We start from the raw sequence: 16063 nt of genomic DNA on the forward strand, positions 1-16063 counted from the left end.
ACAGTTTGATAAATCCCAGTAAATTGTTGCGCATGCAAATCCTACAAATCGCCACGTACGCCAGAATTGAGTGAGGAAATGTCTGCACGGTTGATATTTCAGGCCCCAGGTGTCTAGCAATTCCCTACTGGAAAAACCTGTTTCGTTGTCAATGCAACGGTGGAAACTCATTCATTGAACGTCACAAAGTGAAGCGCCGAAGACAGAACAAAGACACGAAGTTGATGTTGGACACGATCCACCGCAGCGTTGCTTTGTTTTGGACACCGGAAAAGCCGTTCCAGCATTCACAAAAATAGAACCTATTTTTCCCACATTAACTTAATTAATAAATCCTCATCCCTCGTTAACATCCTACAGTTCATTAGCCTACATACAGTGCACCAGTATTAGAAAACACTATGAAGAACCCCCATTTGTTTGTTTAAATAAACCCCCCCCCCAGTTATATCTGGTCCTGTATGACCAGTCCCCGACATGCGTTACAACTGGAGTTAAAGAAACAATAGAAGGAACATCGTCATCTCTGTATGACACCACCAGAACATCGTCATCTCTGTATGACATCACCAGAACATCGTCATCTCTGTATGACACCACCAGAACATCGTCATCTCTGTATGACATCACCAGAACATCGTCATCTCTGTATGACATCACCAGAACATCGTCATCTCTGTATGACTCTATAATAATTATAATAATAAAACATTGTATTCCCCACACCTCCACACCAAACCATGATTAAAACTATAGAAATACGCTGGTCAAAATTTAAAATGAACACAACTGTTTTGTCATGCTACTGTGATATACTAGGAATAGTCCATAGGCAAAATGGTCAAGAACCGTTGTGAAGTGACATTAACAAGACACCAAGCGTGGCAACATGATACTAGACATGTCATCAACTGGGTATGTGGCTTGTTGCAAATAGCCTGCCACCATTTTGATGAATGTGAGAGCAAATTGCACAAAAACTCTGTTTTTAGACTTTGACCAGGGTTTGTTTTCTACCCCAAACCACCCGCTTCTCCCAATCCCACCAACAACCCCCTGTCCTATCCCAAGCAGCCGCAATTCCTTGAACACACACACACACACACACACACTCAAGTCTTTTGTTGTCATAAGGGGACCTCCAGGAGCTTTTTGTGGAGGTACTGCTTCACCTCCTCTATACCATTCAGCTTCTCCAGCTCGTGATAGGGCAGCTGCAGGATGACATATCCCAGGAGCAGCAGGTGACGGTCCCTCATGGCCCGGGAGCCCACCAGAACCTCAGAGTTGTGACAGTAGTGCCACTTGTCATTCACCGACATGACCACTCTCTTAAGCTGCCGCTGGTCCCCCGCCACCCTCTCGGTGTCGGTTCGATCGGCCGGGTGCAGCCGAAGTGGCGAGGTGGGCCCCACGTCCCCGTCCAGCCCCTCATAGAAGACAGGGAGCTCGCAGTCGGGCACATGACTACCCGGCCCCACCTGCACCCCTCCCTCGTCCTCCAGGATCTTCCCAATGGAGAACTGGAAAAGAGAAACGGGGGTAGCCGTGGTGGATCCCCCTACCTCGGAGGCCACTGGCTGGGCTAGGCTGTCAGAGGGAGGGCTGCTGAGCGTGGAGCTGTCCTGGCTCTCCAGGGAGTGATCCTTGGCCAGGCTGGAGTAGTAGTCGGCCGGCGTGTAGTAAGGGTTGTAGTCAGGCGGGCCCCCGCCGTTAGGGCCCGCCCTCTGGGCCGAGGCAGGGTTTGCCCCACGCTGCATGTGGTGTGGAAGGAGGGTCACCGACTCGTCCCCCCCGACGGGTCGCTTGTCCCCCCTTTCCTCTAGTGGGGCGAAGGGGGAGAACTTTTGAAAGTCTGAGGCGAGGGCTGTCACGGTCACGGATCCCTCTGGGGCTTTGTGGGCCACACCTATGGAGGCCCCTGCCCGGATAGGGAGAACCCGGCCAGAACCATCAATCCACAGCAGGAAGTCTGTGTAATAACCGGGGGCCAGGACCTCATCTTGCTTGTAGCCATGCTCTCCAACCAATTGTCTGAGGGCTTCAGCAACAAGACCCTTATAGCTGTATTTGCGGTTGACCTCGTCAGCGGTCAGCGCGTGGTCAAACATGAGCACCTTGTGCGTGTCCTGGAGCCGTGGACCGGTGTAGTCCCGGTACTCCAGCTCCACCGCCGCGTCCAACAGAGACAGGTAGCGGCGTACGATCAGAGCGTAAGGACTGTTGGTGACGTTGCTGATGAAAGCAGTGGAGAAGACCCTGTGCAGCACCAGGCCAGGGAAGTGGCCCAGCTGGAACAGGGACATGAGGATGTTGACGGTGGCCAGCGGGGAGCTCAGGGCCTTGAGCTCCAGCACCACCTCCAGCTTGGCGAAGAACTGGGGCTCGTTGGACGGCCGGTAGCTCATCCGGCTGAAGGGGAACACCAGCTTTTGGATCACCTTGCTATCCAGGTATTCTCCCTTCTTGACCAGGAAATCAGCGATGGTGTCGAGGAGTCGAGTCTCCCTGAGCCGGTGGCGGGCGATGTATTTGGCAATGAGGGCCATGGTGTATGGGGTTATGCTGTCCACTTTTTTAGGCAGCTCCTCAGCCAGGCTGCACACAAACCTCTCCTGCCTGTTCTGGTAGAAGAGGTGGGAGCTGAAGATTATCTCCAGGCTCTTGTTGCTAGCCTCGCGTACGCATGTGGCCAGCATCTCGTCCAGCAGCGCCATCTCCTGGTCGCGCACGCCACTTACGCTAGCCAGAGTGTGCTTGACCAGTCGGAGGATCTTCCTGTTGGCCAGGAGCTGTTCCGGGTTGGGTGCTATGTTGGCCACGTTCTCAACCGTCGCGGTGTCGCTGGGTTGCAGCAAGCGCCACTTGAGGCGATAGTAGGAGAGTAGCAGGAAGAGGGTCTGCGGGTGACGCTCCCGCTCCAGGTTCTTCTCCAAGCCCGCCAGGCAGGCCTCGGTGAGCGGGTGCTGGCTGCTGGGGTGCAGCTTCATGCTGGAGCTGAACACCATGGAGACGTCCTTCTGGTTGAACTGGCCCAGTCGTGACTGAGACGTCGCCTCCAGCACCTGCACCACCCGCGAGTCGCTGGGAAGGCCTAGTGCGGCCACAGCATACAGGCAGTTGACGATGCTGAAGTTGTCAAACTTGGCACAGTCGCTCACGATGGCGTCGCACAGCGTCTGGAAGTCCTGGTGCTCCAGGATCTGTCGGCCTTCATTCTCCACTCTTTCTCCTCCACCGGCTCCGGGAGAGGGAACCAGGGCTGCCTCCGAGCCACCTCCGCCCCCTCCTCCAGCCCCAGCCCCGGCCTGTAGTAGCTGGCCGATCTTCTGCAGGGCGATGGGGTAGTGGTTGTGTGAGATCTTGCCTGGGTTCTGTGTCACCCAGCGCAGCACTTCATCTGCTCTACGCGAGCGCTCGATCAGCCTCTTCATGGTGAAGAAGGTGTCATAGCTCATCTTCTCGTGGATGAAGTTCCACGTCTTCTTCTTGTTGCCGGCTGCGCCAACAGTGGCGTGGTGGTGCAGGTGGGCGTGTGGCTGGTAGTGGGGGTGCGGGGGGAGGGGTGGAGGCAGAGGAGGGGCCAGGTGCGGGTGGTAGTGGTGACTGTGGAAGTGAGGCCCCCGGTGAGGGTCAGGCCGCCCCTGGTAGAGGGGCGGGTAGCTGGGAGGTGGAGGGGGCACGTGGTGGGGATGTTGGTGTGGTGGGAGAGGGTGGTGGTGATGATGATGATGGGGGTGGTTCTCCAGCATGGGCAGCCCTCCACCCCCAGGCCCGGCCGGCGTCCAGGCTTTCCTCCTCCTACCCCACCACCTACTGCGCTGTACAGGCGGGTAGTGTACATGCCGGCGAGGGCGAGAGCGAGGACGCTAAGGCGGCGGGCGTGTCGCTGGCAGAGGGGCGAGGGGATTATGCTGTCGTAGCTCAGGAGGCCCAGGCTGGAGGGCAGCCACACCATAGTACACAGGCTAGTACACCGCTGAGGCACTGCACACTACACATGTTTGATGTCAACGCAAGAGGAATATCCAGAATAGATGTGCTGACAGGGACCACCTGGTGAATACTGTCTACAGCCTGACAGGGACCACCTGGTGAATACTGTCTACAGCCTGGCAGGGACCACCTGGTGAATACTGTCTACAGCCTGGCAGGGACCACCTGGTGAATACTGTCTACAGCCTGACAGGGACCACCTGGTGAATACTGTCTACAGCCTGGCAGGGACCACCTGGTGAATACTGTCTACAGCCTGGCACGGACCACCTGGTGAATACTGTCTACAGCCTGACAGGGACCACCTGGTGAATACTGTCTACAGCCTGACAGGGACCACCTGGTGAATACTGTCTACAGCCTGACAGGGACCACCTGGTGAATACTGTCTACAGCCTGGCAGGGACCACCTGGTGAATACTGTCTACAGCCTGACAGGGACCACCTGGTGAATACTGTCTACAGCCTGACAGGGACCACCTGGTGAATCCTGTCTCCAGCCTGACAGACAGGAGGGGTTCCTACATGATGTATATATACTGTGTTGTACCTGAAGAACGCGGCTCATCCACTGGAAGCTTCCCTCCTCTGAAGCATCTGGTCTCTGTTCTGCCACCACTACAATACGCTCATCATGGAGAACCGAGACGGAGAACACTGCTATCCTAGAACACAACAACACAGAGAACACTGCTATCCTAGAACACAACAACACAGAGAACACTGCTATCCTAGAACACAACAACACAGAGAACACTGCTATCCTAGAACACAACAACACAGAGAACACTGCTATCCTAGAACACAACAACACAGAGAACACTGCTATCCTAGAACACAACAACACAGAGAACACTGCTATCCTAGAACACAACAACACAGAGAACACTGCTATCCTAGAACACAACACAGAACCCCCCTCCTCACCTCCCCCTGTAGACAAACTTCATGGGCTCCACCGCCAGCGCCGTGGCAACCACATCATCAGCGTTGTGTCTCCGCCCACTCACCGTCATCAGCCCGTCCATTCTACCCACGATAAACACCAGGTTGTCCTGGAGACCACACACACACACACACACACACACACACACACACACACACACACACACACACACACACACACACACACACACACACACACACACACACACAGAGAGGGTGATTAGTCACTGTCCAACACATCTAGTCAAATAAAATAAAATGTTATTTGTCACATGCTTGGTACAACATACTAACAGTGAAATGGATGGTCAGGTCCAGCAGTTTGTCAAATCAAATCAAATGTTATTTGTCACATGCTTGGTACAACATACTAACAGTGAAATGGATGGTCAGGTCCAGCAGTTTGTCAAATCAAATCAAATGTTATTTGTCACATGCTTGGTACAACAGACTAACAGTGAAACCCTTATCTACTGACATCAGATATACCTCATTTAGCAGCTAAACTCAGCACAAGAGAAACATCATCTCACTGTCAACTGCGTGTAAATATTTGTATGAACATAACAAGATTCAACAACTGAGACATAAACTGAACAAGTTCCACAGACATGTGACTAACAGAAATGGAATAATGTGTCCCTGAACAAAGGGGGGGTCAAAATCAAAAGTAACAGTCAGTATCTGGTGTGGCCACCAGCTGCATTAAGTACTGCAGTGCATCTCCTCCTCATGGACTGCACCAGATTTGCCAGTTCTTGCTGTGAGATGTTACCCCCTCTTCCACCAAGGCACCTGCAAGTTCCTGGACATTTCTGGGGGGAATGGCCCTAGCCCTCACCCTCCTATCCAACAGGTCCCAGACGTGCTCAATGGGATTGAGATCCGGACTCTTCGCTGGCCATGGCAGAACACTGACATTCCTCTCTTGCAGGAAATCACGCACAGAACGAGCAGTATGGTTGGTGGCATTGTCATGCTGGAGGGTCATGTCAGGATGAGCCTGCAGGAAGGGTACCACATGAGGGAGGAGGATGTCTTCCCTGTAACGCACAACGTTGAGATTGCCTGCAATGACAACAAGCTCAGTCCGATGATGCTGTGACACACCGCCCCAGACCATGACGGACCCTCCACCTCCAAATCGATCCCGCTCCAGTGTACAGGCCTCAGTGAAACGCTCATTCCTTCGACGATAAACACGAATCTGACCATCACTCCTGGTGAGACAAAACCGCAACTCGTCAGTGAAGAGCACTTTTTGCCAGTCCTGTCTGGTCCAGCAACAGTGGGTTTGTGCCCATAGGCGACGTTGTTGCCGGTGATGTCTGGTGAGGACCTGCCTTACAACAGGCCTACAAGGCCTCAGTCCAGCCTCTCTCAGCCTATTGCGGACAGTCTGAGCACTGATGGAGGGATTGTGCGTTCCTAGTGTAACTCGGGCAGTTGTTGTTGCCATCCTGTACCTGTCCCACAGGTGTGATGTTCGGATGTACCGATCCTGTGCAGGTGTTGTTACACGTGGTCTGCCACTGCGAGGACGATTAGCTGTCCGTCCTGTCTCCCTGTAGCACTGTCTTAGGCGTCTCACAGTACGGACATTGCAATTTATTGCCCTGGCCACATCTGCAGTCCTCATGCCTCCTTGCAGCATGCCTAAGGCACGTTCACGCAGATGAGCAGGGACCCTGGGCATCTTTCTTTTGGTGTTTTTCAGAGTCAGTAGAAAGGCCTCTTTAGTGTCCTTAGTTTTCATAACAGTGACCTTAATTGCCTACCGTCTGTAAGCTGTTAGTGTCTTAACGACCGTTCCACAGGTGCATGTTCATTAATTGTTTATGGTTCATTGAACAAGCATGGGAAACAGTGTTTAAACCCTTTACAATGAAGATCTGTGAAGTTATTTGGATTTGTATTAATTATCTTTGAAAGACAGGGTCCTGAAAAAGGGACATTTCTTTTTTTGCTGAGTTTACATTAAGCAGCTATATTTAGCAGCTACATTTAGGTTCTACATTAAGCAGCTACATTAAGCAGCTACACTTAGCAGACATCATGCTAGCAGCTAGCATACATCATGTTAGCATATACATTTAGCAGATACATTTAGCAGACATCATGCTAGCAGACATCATGCTAGCAGATACATTCAGCGGATATCATGCGAACAGATACAATTAGCAGATCTATTTAGCAGACATCATGCTAGCAGACATCATGCTAGCAGATACATTCAGCGGATATCATGCTAACAGATACAATTAGCAGATGTATTTAGCAGACATCATGCTAGCAGCAGGGGATGTAAGGATCCTAGTAGTGGATAACATTGAACTCACAGGTCCTACAAAGCCCAGTAGTGATGTCCTGGTGAAGGGTCTGCTACTGATGGGGCCTCCTGATGCTGTTACTGGGGTGGTCTGGAACATAATGTATAATCACACTATACACAGCACTACACACACACTACACACACACTATACACACTACACTACATACACACACTACACTACACACACACACACACTACACACACACTACACTACACACACACACACACACACACACACACACACACACACACTACACACACACACACTACACTACACACACACAACACACTACACACTACACTACACACACACACACACTACACACACACACACTACACTACACACACACACACTACACACACACACACTACACACACACACACACACTACACACACACTACACTACACTACACACACACTACACTACACACACACACTACACTACACACACACACTACACTATACACACACACACACACACACACACACACACACACACACACACACACACACACACACACACACACACACACACACACACACACACACACACACACACACACACACACACACACACACACACACACTACACACACACACACACTACACAGCTCCTGATGCTGTTACTGGGGTGGTCTGGAACATAATGTATAATCACACTATACACAGCACTACACTACACACACACACACTACACTACACACACACACACTACACTACACACACACACACACTACACTACACTACACACACACACACTACACTACACACACACACTACACTACACACACACACACACACTACATACACACTACACTACACACACACACACACACTACACTACATACACACACTGCACTACACACACACACACACACACACACTACACTACACTACACACACACTACACTACACACACACACACTACACTACACACACACACACACTACACACACACACTACACTACACACACACACACACTACACTACACTACACACTACACTACACACACACACACACACACACACACACACACTACACTACACTACACACACACACACACACACACACTACACTACACAGCACTACACAGCTCCTAATGCTGTTACTGGGACGATCTGGAACAGGTAACAGGACTATACACAGCTCCTAATGCTGTTACTGGGACGATCTGGAACAGGTAACAGGACTATACACAGCTCCTAATGCTGTTACTGGGACGATCTGGAACAGGTAACAGGACTATACAACATGAGTCACTCAGTATTCATGTATCTATTTATTGCCTTTATTTAACCAGTAAAGTAATTGAGGATACGTGTTATTTGGCAATAACAACCTGACCACTATGGCTGTTAAATCTCAAAGTGACAGTACAAACCTGGAAGATGTTCTTGGTCATTCCCGGGAGGCCGTAGTATGCCATGCCGGTGCTGCCGGTGCTGCCAGAACTGACACAGATCTCCCCCACCTCATCTGTCTGGCAGAGATACGGAGTCCCCTCCACACGCACCACACACACCAGCGCTGTGGACACACACACACACACACATCATAACATCACACACACACACACACACACACACACCAGCGCTGTGGACACACACACACGTCATAACATCATACATACACACACCAACGCTGTGGACACAAACACACATCATAACATCACACACACACACACCAACGCTGTGGACACACACACACGTCATAACATCACACACACACACACCAGAGCTGTGGACACACACACTGACTGGATATCAATAAACAAAGCATTGTCATAAATAGGACAAAGCGTTTCTCCTAAACCCCTAAAAAACCCTGGACTCTTGTTACAGGCTGTTCTGTAGGTTTTTCCCTTGTTACAGGCTGTTCTGTAGGTTTTTCCCTTGTTACAGGCTGTTCTGTAGGTTTTTCCCTTGTTACAGGCTAAGTTCTTTAGGTTTTTCCCTTGTTACAGGCTGTTCTGTAGGTTTTTCCCTTGTTACAGGCTGTTCTGTAGGTTTTTCCCTTGTTACAGGCTAAGTTCTTTAGGTTTTTCCCTTGTTACAGGCTGTTCTGTAGGTTTTTCCCTTGTTACAGGCTAAGTTCTTTAGGTTTTTCCCTTGTTACAGGCTGTTCTGTAGGTTTTTCCCTTGTTACAGGCTGTTCTGTAGGTTTTTCCCTTGTTACAGGCTGTTCTGTAGGTTTTTCCCTTGTTACAGGCTGTTCTGTAGGATTTTCCCTTGTTACAGGCTGTTCTGTAGGATTTTCCCTTGTTACAGGCTGTTCTGTAGGATTTTCCCTTGTTACAGGCTGTTCTGTAGGATTTTCCCTTGTTACAGGCTGTTCTGTAGGTTTTTCCCTTGTTACAGGCTAAGTTCTTTAGGTTTTTCACTTGTTACAGGCTAAGTTCTTTAGGTTTTTCCCTTGTTACAGGCTGTTCTTTAGGGTTTTTCCCTTGTTACAGGCTTTTCTGTAGGATTTTCCCTTGTTACAGGCTGTTCTGTAGGTTTTTCCCTTGTTACAGGCTGTTCTTTAGGTTTTTCCCTTGTTACAGGCTAAGTTCTTTAGGTTTTTCACTTGTTACAGGCTAAGTTCTTTAGGTTTTTCCCTTGTTACAGGCTGTTCTTTAGGGTTTTTCCCTTGTTACAGGCTGTTCTGTAGGGTTTTCCCTTGTTACATGCTGTTCTGTAGGTTTTTCCCTTGTTACAGGCTAAGTTCTTTAGGTTTTTCCAATGCTACAGGCTGTTCTTTAGGGTTTTTCCCTTGTTACAGGCTGTTCTTTAGGGTTTTTCCCTTGTTACAGGCTGTTCTTTAGGATTTTTCCCTTGCTACAGGCTGTTCTGTAGGTTTTTCCCTTGTTACAGGCTAAGTTCTTTAGGTTTTTCCCTTGTTACAGGCTAAGTTCTGTAGGTTTTTCCCTTGTTACAGGCTAAGTTCTTTAGGTTTTCCCCTGTTACAGGCTAAGTTCTTTAGGTTTTTCCCTTGTTACAGGCTAAGTTCTTTAGGTTTTTCCCTTGTTACAGGCTAAGTTCTTTAGGTTTTTCCCTTGTTACAGGCTAAGTTCTTTAGGGTTTTTCCCTTGTTACAGGCTGTTCTGTAGGTTTTTCCCTTGTTACAGGCTAAGTTCTGTAGGTTTTTCCCTTGTTACAGGCTAAGTTCTTTAGGTTTTTCCCTTGTTACAGGCCAAGTTCTTTAGGTTTTTCCCTTGTTACAGGCTGTTCTTTAGGGTTTTCCCTTGTAACAGGCTGTTCTTTAGGTTTTTCCCTTGTTACAGGCTAAGTTCTTTAGGTTTTTCCCTTGTTACAGGCTGTTCTTTAGGGTTTTCCCTTGTTACAGGCTTTTCTGTAGGATTTTCCCTTGTTACAGGCTGTTCTGTAGGTTTTTCCCTTGTTACAGGCTGTTCTTTAGGTTTTTCCCTTGTTACAGGCTAAGTTCTTTAGGTTTTTCACTTGTTACAGGCTAAGTTCTTTAGGTTTTTCCCTTGTTACAGGCTGTTCTTTAGGGTTTTTCCCTTGTTACAGGCTGTTCTGTAGGGTTTTCCCTTGTTACATGCTGTTCTGTAGGTTTTTTCCCTTGTTACAGGCTAAGTTCTTTAGGTTTTTCCAATGCTACAGGCTGTTCTTTAGGGTTTTTCCCTTGTTACAGGCTGTTCTTTAGGGTTTTTCCCTTGTTACAGGCTGTTCTTTAGGATTTTTCCCTTGCTACAGGCTGTTCTGTAGGTTTTTCCCTTGTTACAGGCTAAGTTCTTTAGGTTTTTCCCTTGTTACAGGCTGTTCTTTAGGGTTTTTCCATTGTTACAGGCTTTTCTGTAGGATTTTCCCTTGTTACAGGCTGTTCTGTAGGTTTTTCCCTTGTTACAGGCTGTTCTTTAGGTTTTTCCCTTGTTACAGGCTAAGTTCTTTAGGTTTTTCACTTGTTACAGGCTAAGTTCTTTAGGTTTTTCCCTTGTTACAGGCTGTTCTTTAGGGTTTTTCCCTTGTTACAGGCTGTTCTGTAGGGTTTTCCCTTGTTACATGCTGTTCTGTAGGTTTTTCCCTTGTTACAGGCTAAGTTCTGTAGGTTTTTCCAATGCTACAGGCTGTTCTTTAGGGTTTTTCCCTTGTTACAGGCTGTTCTTTAGGGTTTTTCCCTTGTTACAGGCTGTTCTTTAGGATTTTTCCCTTGCTACAGGCTGTTCTGTAGGTTTTTCCCTTGTTACAGGCTAAGTTCTTTAGGTTTTTCCCTTGTTACAGGCTAAGTTCTGTAGGTTTTTCCCTTGTTACAGGCTAAGTTCTTTAGGTTTTTCCCTGTTACAGGCTAAGTTCTTTAGGTTTTTCCCTTGTTACAGGCTAAGTTCTTTAGGTTTTTCCCTTGTTACAGGCTAAGTTCTTTAGGTTTTTCCCTTGTTACAGGCTAAGTTCTTTAGGGTTTTTCCCTTGTTACAGGCTGTTCTGTAGGTTTTTCCCTTGTTACAGGCTAAGTTCTGTAGGTTTTTCCCTTGTTACAGGCTAAGTTCTTTAGGTTTTTCCCTTGTTACAGGCCAAGTTCTTTAGGTTTTTCCCTTGTTACAGGCTGTTCTTTAGGGTTTTCCCTTGTAACAGGCTGTTCTTTAGGTTTTTCCCTTGTTACAGGCTGTTCTTTAGGGTTTTCCCTTGTTACAGGCTGTTCTTTAGGTTTTCCCTTGTTACAGGCTAAGTTCTGTAGGTTTTTCCCTTGTTACAGGCTAAGTTCTGTAGGTTTTTCCCTTGTTACAGGCTAAGTTCTTTAGGTTTTTCCCTGTTACAGGCTAAGTTCTTTAGGTTTTTCCCTTGTTACAGGCTAAGTTCTTTAGGTTTTTCCCTTGTTACAGGCTAAGTTCTTTAGGTTTTTCCCTTGTTACAGGCTAAGTTCTTTAGGGTTTTTCCCTTGTTACAGGCTGTTCTGTAGGTTTTTCCCTTGTTACAGGCTAAGTTCTGTAGGTTTTTCCCTTGTTACAGGCTAAGTTCTTTAGGTTTTTCCCTTGTTACAGGCCAAGTTCTTTAGGTTTTTCCCTTGTTACAGGCTGTTCTTTAGGGTTTTCCCTTGTAACAGGCTGTTCTTTAGGTTTTTCCCTTGTTACAGGCTGTTCTTTAGGGTTTTCCCTTGTTACAGGCTGTTCTTTAGGTTTTCCCTTGTTACAGGCTAAGTTCTGTAGGTTTTTCCCTTGTTACAGGCTAAGTTCTTTAGGTTTTTCCCTTGTTACAGGCTGTTCTTTAGGGTTTTCCCTTGTTACAGGCTGTTCTTTAGGTTTTCCCTTGTTACAGGCTAAGTTCTTTAGGTTTTTCCCTTGTTACAGGCTGTTCTTTAGGGTTTTTCCCTTGTTACAGGCTTTTCTGTAGGATTTTCCCTTGTTACAGGCTGTTCTGTAGGTTTTTCCCTTGTTACAGGCTGTTCTTTAGGTTTTTCCCTTGTTACAGGCTAAGTTCTTTAGGTTTTTCACTTGTTACAGGCTAAGTTCTTTAGGTTTTTCCCTTGTTACAGGCTGTTCTTTAGGGTTTTTCCCTTGTTACAGGCTGTTCTGTAGGGTTTTCCCTTGTTACATGCTGTTCTGTAGGTTTTTCCCTTGTTACAGGCTAAGTTCTTTAGGTTTTTCCAATGCTACAGGCTGTTCTTTAGGGTTTTTCCCTTGTTACAGGCTGTTCTTTAGGGTTTTTCCCTTGTTACAGGCTGTTCTTTAGGATTTTTCCCTTGCTACAGGCTGTTCTGTAGGTTTTTCCCTTGTTACAGGCTAAGTTCTTTAGGTTTTTCCCTTGTTACAGGCTGTTCTTTAGGGTTTTTCCATTGTTACAGGCTTTTCTGTAGGATTTTCCCTTGTTACAGGCTGTTCTGTAGGTTTTTCCCTTGTTACAGGCTGTTCTTTAGGTTTTTCCCTTGTTACAGGCTAAGTTCTTTAGGTTTTTCACTTGTTACAGGCTAAGTTCTTTAGGTTTTTCCCTTGTTACAGGCTGTTCTTTAGGGTTTTTCCCTTGTTACAGGCTGTTCTGTAGGGTTTTCCCTTGTTACATGCTGTTCTGTAGGTTTTTCCCTTGTTACAGGCTAAGTTCTGTAGGTTTTTCCAATGCTACAGGCTGTTCTTTAGGGTTTTTCCCTTGTTACAGGCTGTTCTTTAGGGTTTTTCCCTTGTTACAGGCTGTTCTTTAGGATTTTTCCCTTGCTACAGGCTGTTCTGTAGGTTTTTCCCTTGTTACAGGCTAAGTTCTTTAGGTTTTTCCCTTGTTACAGGCTAAGTTCTGTAGGTTTTTCCCTTGTTACAGGCTAAGTTCTTTAGGTTTTTCCCTGTTACAGGCTAAGTTCTTTAGGTTTTTCCCTTGTTACAGGCTAAGTTCTTTAGGTTTTTCCCTTGTTACAGGCTAAGTTCTTTAGGTTTTTCCCTTGTTACAGGCTAAGTTCTTTAGGGTTTTTCCCTTGTTACAGGCTGTTCTGTAGGTTTTTCCCCTTGTTACAGGCTAAGTTCTGTAGGTTTTTCCCTTGTTACAGGCTAAGTTCTTTAGGTTTTTCCCTTGTTACAGGCCAAGTTCTTTAGGTTTTTCCCTTGTTACAGGCTGTTCTTTAGGGTTTTCCCTTGTAACAGGCTGTTCTTTAGGTTTTTCCCTTGTTACAGGCTGTTCTTTAGGGTTTTCCCTTGTTACAGGCTGTTCTTTAGGTTTTCCCTTGTTACAGGCTAAGTTCTGTAGGTTTTTCCCTTGTTACAGGCTAAGTTCTTTAGGTTTTTCCCTTGTTACAGGCTGTTCTTTAGGGTTTTCCCTTGTTACAGGCTGTTCTTTAGGTTTTCCCTTGTTACAGGCTAAGTTCTTTAGGTTTTTCCCTTGTTACAGGCCAAGTTATTTAGGTTTTTCCCTTGTTACAGGCTGTTCTTTAGGGTTTTCCCTTGTTACAGGCTGTTCTTTAGGTTTTTCCCTTGTTACAGGCTAAATTCTTTGGGGTTTTTCCTTGTTACAGGCTGTTCTTTAGGTTTTTCCCTTGTTACAGGCTAAGTTCTGTAGGTTTGTCCCTTGTTACAGGCTAAGTTCTGTAGGTTTTTCCCTTGTTACAGGCTAAGTTCTGTAGGTTTTTCCCTTGTTACAGGCTGTTCTGTAGATTTTTCCCTTGTTACAGGATGTTCTTTAGGTTTTTTCCTTGTTACAGGCTGTTCTTTAGGTTTTTCCCTTGTTACAGGCTGTTCTTTAGGTTTTTCCCTTGTTACAGGCTGTTCTTTAGGTTTTTCCCTTGTTACAGGCTAAATTCTTTGGGTTTTTTCCTTATTACAGGCTGTTCTTTAGGTTTTTCACTTGTTACAGGCTGTTCTTTACATTTTCCCCTTGTTACAGGCTGTTCTTTAGGTTTGTCCTTTGTTATAGGCTAAGTTCTGTAGGTTTTTCCCTTGTAACAGGCTAAGTTATGTAGTTTTAAATTTTTTTTATTGTAGCTGGGGATTTTAACAAAGCAAATTTGAGGAAAACACAACCGAAGTTCTATCAACACATTGACTGTAGTACTCGCTCTGGGAAAACAATCGACCACTGCTACTCCCCCTTTCGAGATGCCTACAATACCCTCCCCCGCCCTCCCTTTGGCAAATCAGATCACGACTCCATTTTGCTTCTCCCTTCCTATAGGTAGAAACCTGATATTGGGGTGGTAGATGTCTAGTCTCCATTATGATTCTAATCTGATAGTGGTAGTGGGGGGGGGGTTGATGTCTCTCTTATGGCTCTAATCTGATAGTGGTAGTGGGGTGGTAGATGTCTAGTCTCCATTATGGCTCTAATCTGATAGTGGTAGTGGGGGGGTAGATGTCTAGTCTCCATTATGGCTCTAATCTGATAGTGGGGTGGTAGATATCTAGTCTCCCTCATGGCTCTAATCTGATAGTGATAGTGGGGGGGTAGATGTCTAGTCTCCCTCATGGCTCTAATCTGATAGTGGTAGTGAGGTGGTAGATGTCTAGTCTCTCTTATGGCTCTAATCTGATAGTGGTAGTGTGGTGGTAGATGTCTAGTCTCCATTATGGCTCTAATCTGATAGTGGTAGTGGGGTGGTAGATGTCTAGTCTCCTTTATGGCTCTAATCTGATAGTGGTAGTGAGGTGGTAGATGTCTAGTCTCCATTATGGCTCTAATCTGATAGTGGTAGTGGGGGGGTAGATGTCTAGTCTCCATTATGGCTCTAATCTGATAGTGGGGTGGTAGATATCTAGTCTCCCTCATGGCTCTAATCTGATAGTGATAGTGGGGGGGTAGATGTCTAGTCTCCCTCATGGCTCTAATCTGATAGTGGTAGTGAGGTGGTAGATGTCTAGTCTCTCTTATGGCTCTAATCTGATAGTGGTAGTGTGGTGGTAGATGTCTAGTCTCCATTATGGCTCTAATCTGATAGTGGTAGTGGGGTGGTAGATGTCTAGTCTCCTTTATGGCTCTAATCTGATAGTGGTAGTGAGGTGGTAGATGTCTAGTCTCTCTTATGGCTCTAATCTGATAGTGGTAGTGGGGGGGGTAGATGTCTAGTCTCCATTATGGCTCTAATCTGATAGTGGTAGTGGGGTGGTAGATGTCTAGTCTCCCTCATGGCTCTAATCTGATAGTGGGGTGGTAGATGTCTAGTCTCCTTTATGGCTCTAATCTGATAGTGGTAGTGGGGTGGTAGATGTCTAGTCTCCCTCATGGCTCTAATCTGATAGTGGGGTGGTAGATGTCTAGTCTCCATTATGGCTCTAATCTGATAGTGGTAGTGGGGTGGTAGATGTCTAGTCTCCTTTATGGCTCTAATCTGATAGTGGTAGTGAGGTGGTAGATGTCTAGTCTCCATTATGGCTCTAATCTGATAG

The 16063-nt window shown here is 46.9% G+C and overlaps 2 protein-coding genes across 2 annotated transcripts in view; both read right to left on the reverse strand.

The window, feature by feature from the left end:
- Positions 1-16063, reverse strand: part of dip2a (disco-interacting protein 2 homolog A) — a 365626-nt gene that overhangs the window by 66646 nt on the left and 282917 nt on the right. The window contains exons 18-21 of the mRNA XM_045212065.1: positions 8657-8802; positions 7281-7361; positions 4924-5051; positions 4547-4661 (exon numbers count right to left, since the gene is read on the reverse strand). Of these exons, the coding sequence (XP_045068000.1) occupies positions 4547-4661; positions 4924-5051; positions 7281-7361; positions 8657-8802 (470 nt within the window). The remainder of the gene's footprint in view (positions 1-4546; positions 4662-4923; positions 5052-7280; positions 7362-8656; positions 8803-16063) is intronic.
- On the reverse strand, positions 253-4027 carry LOC121554836. The gene is given in 2 exon segments (XM_045212066.1): positions 253-3769; positions 3772-4027. Coding segments are annotated over 2 exon segments (2829 nt in total). The 5' UTR covers positions 3959-4027; the 3' UTR covers positions 253-1127.

The sequence above is a fragment of the Coregonus clupeaformis genome, chromosome 40 (genome assembly GCF_020615455.1).
Source record: "Coregonus clupeaformis isolate EN_2021a chromosome 40, ASM2061545v1, whole genome shotgun sequence".
Lineage (NCBI taxonomy): Eukaryota > Metazoa > Chordata > Actinopteri > Salmoniformes > Salmonidae > Coregonus > Coregonus clupeaformis.